The 5,000-nt window shown below is 25.0% G+C and overlaps 2 protein-coding genes across 2 annotated transcripts in view; one reads left to right on the top strand and one right to left on the bottom strand.

Moving 5' to 3' along the window:
- Nucleotides 1-1,645: 1,645 nt before the first annotated feature.
- Nucleotides 1,646-2,923, top strand: pde7 (cAMP phosphodiesterase; the record flags this gene model as incomplete). The annotated part of the gene is made up of 1 exon (XM_631291.1): nucleotides 1,646-2,923. One exon carries the CDS (start codon nucleotides 1,646-1,648, stop codon nucleotides 2,921-2,923), a length of 1,278 nt encoding a protein of 425 aa, XP_636383.1.
- A 333-nt stretch (nucleotides 2,924-3,256) lies between these two features.
- myoB (myosin IB) overlaps nucleotides 3,257-5,000 on the bottom strand; it is a gene marked incomplete at both ends in the record, with an annotated part of 3,678 nt that continues 1,934 nt past the window's right edge. Inside the window, one exon of the mRNA XM_631290.1 lies at nucleotides 3,257-5,000. This exon is cut by the window's right edge and continues 1,475 nt beyond it. Coding sequence (XP_636382.1) covers nucleotides 3,257-5,000 — 1,744 coding nt within the window.

Here is a 5,000-nt window from a genome sequence, read left to right as displayed (position 1 = left end):
TAATTATTTCATTTCACCATTTTTTTATTTTTTTTGTTTTTTTTTATTTTCATTTCATCATTTTTTTTTTTTTTATTAACCAAATTATTTGAATTGTTTTATTAACAAAATAAAAAAAAAAAAAAAAAAAAAAAAAAAAATTTAAGATGTAGATGTGTGTTGTTTGAACTTTTTAAATTTTCAAAATAAAAAAAAAGATTTTTGACAAAAAATCTGATCAAAAACAATTTAAATCTATTTTTTTATTTTTTTATTTTTTTATTTTTTACTATTTACTTTTTAAATTTTTGTAAATAAATTTTTTTATTAACAATTGTAAAACTAAATGAAAATTAATTATTATTGAATTTGATAGTTTTTTTTTTTTTTCTAATTACAATTATTTTATTTCAATATTTTTAAATAAATATTTAAACTTTTGATTTTTAAAATTTAAGATCATGGTATTTCTAATTTTATCAACAAACTATTTTTAAAATTTTTTTTTTTTTTTGATTAGAAAAAAAAATAAAAAATAAAAAATAAAAAAAAAAAAAAAAAAAACTATCATATATTTTTAAAAAAAAAAATAAACTTATAAGTTTAAAAAAAGGAGGGGTCAAAAAAATATATTTTTATTTCATATGTAATTCTTAAAATAGATATGATTAATTAAATCACATCATGCATGCTAACCCTTCAATTAAAAATAAAACCACCACACCCCAAATTGTTTTTTTATTTTTTTTTTTTTTTTATAAAAAATAAAGTTTTTATCATTATTTTTATTTTAATTATTGTATTAATTTATATGAGATGAGTGATTAGGTTGTTGTCTTTTTTTTTTTTTTTTTTTTTATAAATAACATTTTAATTCTGAAATTAAAAAAATTATTTTTTAATTTGAACACCCACCACTCACTAGACCACACACACACACCTAATAGTAAGTAAAAAACACAATCACCTACAATATCACAATTCACTAGCACATTTCAGTTTTTTGTGTTGTGTTCTATGATATACACAAAAAAAATTTTATTGTTATTTTTAATGTTTTTTTTTTTTTTTTCTTTTCATTCTATGACATACATAATATTTAAAAAAAAATTGGTAATCTAAAAATAAAATAATTTGATTATTCACCAAAAATAAAATAATTTAATTTTTTTTCTGGTTTTTATTTTTTTTCAAATATTTTTTTTTTTTTTTTTTGTTTTTATTTTTAAAATTTGTAATTTATTAATCAATTAATTTTTTAATTTTTGGGGTGTGTTTCCAACCTTTCTTTATTTTTTTTTATCATTGTACAATAAAATATTCAATCAGTACAAGAAAAAACAAAACAATTTTAAAATTTTCGAATAATTTTAAAAAAAAAAAATTAAATTAAAAATAAAAAAATAATTAAAAAAAAAAAAAAAAAAAAAAAAGAAAAAGTATAAATCTATTTTTTTTTTTCTTTTTCATTTTTTCACAAATCTGTTAAAATAAAATAAAATAAAATAAAATAAATAATTTAAAAATTAAAATAATTAATTTAATAACAATAAATCAACTATTTTCTTATTTTTTCTAATCACATTTCCCAAAGCAAAAAAAAAAAAAAAAAAAAAAAAAAAAAAAAAATTTAATAAACTCTAAAATTATAAAATAATAATAAAAAATGAAATATTTAATTTTAATTTTAATATTTTTTATTGAAATTAATAATGGATCAAGACTTATAAATTCTGGTAATTTATTTAGTGAATTAAAAGATTATTACATTCCAGAGAATTTAAATTATTATAGTGGTGGATATTCAGAACAACATTGTAAAGACTCATCATATATAACGATACCATTGGGAGTTACTGGTGGATTAGATGAGGGTAGTTTATCATCATTTTTATTAACAAAAAAAGGGTCATCCTTGTTTATTGGATTAGATGCTGGTACAGTTTGGCAAGGAGTTAGGAGATTAACAATGCTTCAAGATTTTAATTCCGTTTTTAATATTACTTATCCACCTTGGGCAACATTACCAGAACAAAGAGCTACTTGGTTTATTAAAAATCATATTCAAGGTTATTTGATTGGTCATAGTCATTTGGATCATGTTGGAGGTTTAATTGTTGAATCTGCCGAAGACCAATTATCTCCAAAGAAAAATGAACTTGAAGTTAGTCAACCAGAGATTTATAGAGGTTGTATTGAAATGATTCATAAAATGGGCTATGTCTCTGATTTTCCAAATATTACTTCCATTCCAGATCAAAAGAAACCAATCATTGGTATTAATGAAACTTTATACTCTATGGCTACTGATTTATTTAATGGCTTTGTTTGGCCATCCTTACCAAATTATGGTCGTTATTCCTATTATTATTTAGGAAATGGTAATCAATATTCTTTTAAAGATTTAACACCATATGCAAATAAATATGTTACAAAAGTTCAAAATGATTTTCCATTCAATCATTTGGTAAAATCTTTTGAAATTTGCCATGATTCTCTTACCTCAACTGCTTTCATTTTAACTGATTCTCAAAGTGGTGAACAAATTGTTTTCTTTTCTGATACTGGTATCTCAACAACCAAATGTGACTGGGAATTTAAAATTTTACAAGTTTGGAGAAATATTAAAATCGATAAATTAAAAGCTGTTTATATTGAATCCTCTTTCACAAATGAAGTTGCTGATAATGTATTATTTGGTCATTTACGTCCAAAAGATATTATGAAATTAATGGATTCATTACTAGAGAATTCAATTCAAACTTCACCACCAAAAACAAATTTAAAACATGTTAAACTAATTATTGAACATATTAAACCACAAGTAGGTATGAATCAATATTATTTAACTTCTCAACGTATGGTTTATCAACAATTACAAGAAATAAATAATCATGGAGTTAAAGTTATAATTCCAAACCAAGGTGTACCAATTTGTTTATAAAAAAAAAAAAAAAAAAAAAAAAAAAAAAAAATAATTATCAAAAACTAACTATGTATCATTAATTAACTATTTATTTATTTATTTACTTTTAAAAAAAAATAAAATAAAAAAAAAAAATTTATAAAAAAAAAAACAAAAATTTAAAACAAATTCTTTTAATATTATTTTAAATTATTATTATTATTATTAATAAAATATTTATTTAAATTAATTGTTATATTTTTTTTTCCATTAAAAAAATGGAATTATTTATTTATTATATTGTTGTACATTTTTTATTTTATTTTATTTTTTTTTTATTTATTATTTTTTTTTTTTTTTTTTTTTTTTTTATTAATTATATTGTAAATAATTTGTTGGAGCCCAACCTTTTTGACCAGATTTTAATTCACCTTGAGTCCAACCACCATTATCTTTTTGAACGATAAAAATGATATCACCTTCTTTAAATGATAATTCATCAGTTGAACTTGCATCATAATCGTAGAGTGCTTTTGCAGTTGGTCTTGATGGTTGTGGAGCTGGTTTAGCAACAGTTGGTAATGGTCTTCCACCAGCACCTGCTGGGCCACCGCCTGGAGCACCCCTACCCATTGGAGCACCTCTACCACCTGGAGCGCCACCTTGTTGAGTTGGTTGTGGTAATTGACGACCAGCACCTTGTTGTGGAGCGCCACCTTGTTGTGGTGCACCCATTGGACGAGCACCACCACCTTGTTGTGGTTGTGGCATTGGACGAGCACCACCACCTTGTTGTGGTTGTGGCATTGGTCTTTGTTGTTGTTGTGGTTGTTGTGGTTGTGGTTGACCAGCACCTTGTGGCATACCTCTACCTCTACCAGCACTTTGTTGTGGGGCAGGACGAGAAGAAGCTTGTGACATTGAGTTTGGATTATAATTCTTTGGAGTTGAATCAGTTGAACTTGGTAAACCAGAAGCGATTGTACCAATTAAACCTTTACCACCTTTTTTAACGACTAAAGTTGGACATTGTTCAGATTTTTGGAAAGAGATTTCTTTTTGTTCACCTTTTTTCAAAGTGTAATTGATTCTATCAGAGAATTGAACATTTAATGAACCACCTCCAATTGCTTTGAAATATTCAACCAAAACAATGATGATTTCAGTTTTCTTATCATTTTCAATGACTTGATCATGCTCTGGTAAATGGAAAACAATGACATTATCAGAGAGAGTAGAGATTGAAACACCTTTAATTTCACGTAAACCAACACGACGAATCAAAGTATGAACCAAAACTTTCTTCTTTATTGATTTCTCAACAAAGTAGAGTGCTTGATCTGTTAAAACCATTTCATAATTCTTTTGTTTGGCACGACGATCAATCTTTATGACAGTGTCAGCGAAAACGACTCTTTCTTTCTTGTGTGCATTTTGCATTGCCTCTTGTAAACCAAATTGATTTTCAAAGTCAATGTAATCACTAGTGAACTTTCTATCGATTGAATTTCTTTGTCTTTCTTTTTTATCTTTAAACATATGAGCGATTTGAGCTCTTTGTTCCAAAGAATGTTTCTTTGCTTTCCAATTACGGAATGCTTTTTGAATTTTAGCAGTACAATCGAAATCTTTCTTATCCAATGCTTCCTCTAATAAGAATACAGTTTCTGGATGACGAATGAATACTTTGGTTTTACCCAATTGCCATTGACCAGCTTCTAAATTCATATCTTGGAAAATGGTTTTACAACCTTCGATTGCATCACCTTTCCATTCACCCCAAATACCCCAAGTTTTACTTGAAAGTTTCTTGTAACGTTTTAATACTTTATCAAATGTATTTCTGTAGGCGAAACCTGCTCTTCTAACTCTAACATTCTCTAAAAGACCCAAATATTGAACTTGATGTTTAACACGTGAATTTTCCCAATCTTTGGCTTTTTTGGTTTCATTTGGTTTAATACAACGAATATAATGTGGTGTACATTGTGAAAGGGCTTTCATTAATTCACCAGCACTTGTTTTAATTTTGAAACCAGCTGTGGTTGGTCTTTTCTTTTGAAGGGAACCAGTATCTTCATTGAAAAGTGAAGCAAGGAAAGGCATTTTACTACAT

Source organism: Dictyostelium discoideum, assembly GCF_000004695.1.
Source record: "Dictyostelium discoideum AX4 chromosome 5 chromosome, whole genome shotgun sequence".
Lineage (NCBI taxonomy): Eukaryota > Evosea > Eumycetozoa > Dictyosteliales > Dictyosteliaceae > Dictyostelium > Dictyostelium discoideum.
The sequence above is the reverse complement of the archived record's forward strand: the minus strand, read 5'-3'. Positions and strand labels throughout refer to the sequence as shown.